Raw genomic sequence first — 394 nt, forward strand, 5'->3', positions numbered from 1 at the left:
CTACGCATGTAGAGAGTCGCAGGAGTTGTGCACTCCACGTGAAAGGAGGAGAGAGCCGGTTCAAGACATTCGTATTCCAGCTTCTCCTCCGCTGATGGCTGTGACTTTGGCACCAGTTGTTCTTGATGTTGCATGCTCATTAGTGTTGTTGCATGACGGACGATGATCTCCTTGCAGCAGACTTTCCCCATGCCAAGGGGGAAGGCCTCCCGTCCTCCAGACCCATTAGAACAGCCCTTAACCAAGGCTGTTTGCGGGTCTAAAACGAAGTCTCTAGAAGAGTCCCGCCTTCTTTTTCATGTTGTTGCGTTTCCACATCGGGATCGAATCGATGCTGTCTCGGGCGACGCCGAACACGGACACAAAGTCAGCATCGGAGAGGAAGTCCTGGGGA

The 394-nt window shown here is 53.0% G+C and overlaps 1 protein-coding gene across 1 annotated transcript in view; it reads right to left on the minus strand.

The window, feature by feature from the left end:
- Positions 1 to 91: 91 nt before the first annotated feature.
- Positions 92 to 394, minus strand: part of LOC119592376 (villin-1-like) — a 108,943-nt gene continuing 108,640 nt past the window's right edge. Inside the window, exon 21 of the mRNA XM_037941198.1 lies at positions 92 to 387. Coding sequence (XP_037797126.1) covers positions 274 to 387 — 114 coding nt within the window. The 3' untranslated portion in view covers positions 92 to 273. The remainder of the gene's footprint in view (positions 388 to 394) is intronic.

Source organism: Penaeus monodon, chromosome 30 (assembly GCF_015228065.2).
Source record: "Penaeus monodon isolate SGIC_2016 chromosome 30, NSTDA_Pmon_1, whole genome shotgun sequence".
In the NCBI taxonomy this organism is placed as follows: domain Eukaryota; kingdom Metazoa; phylum Arthropoda; class Malacostraca; order Decapoda; family Penaeidae; genus Penaeus; species Penaeus monodon.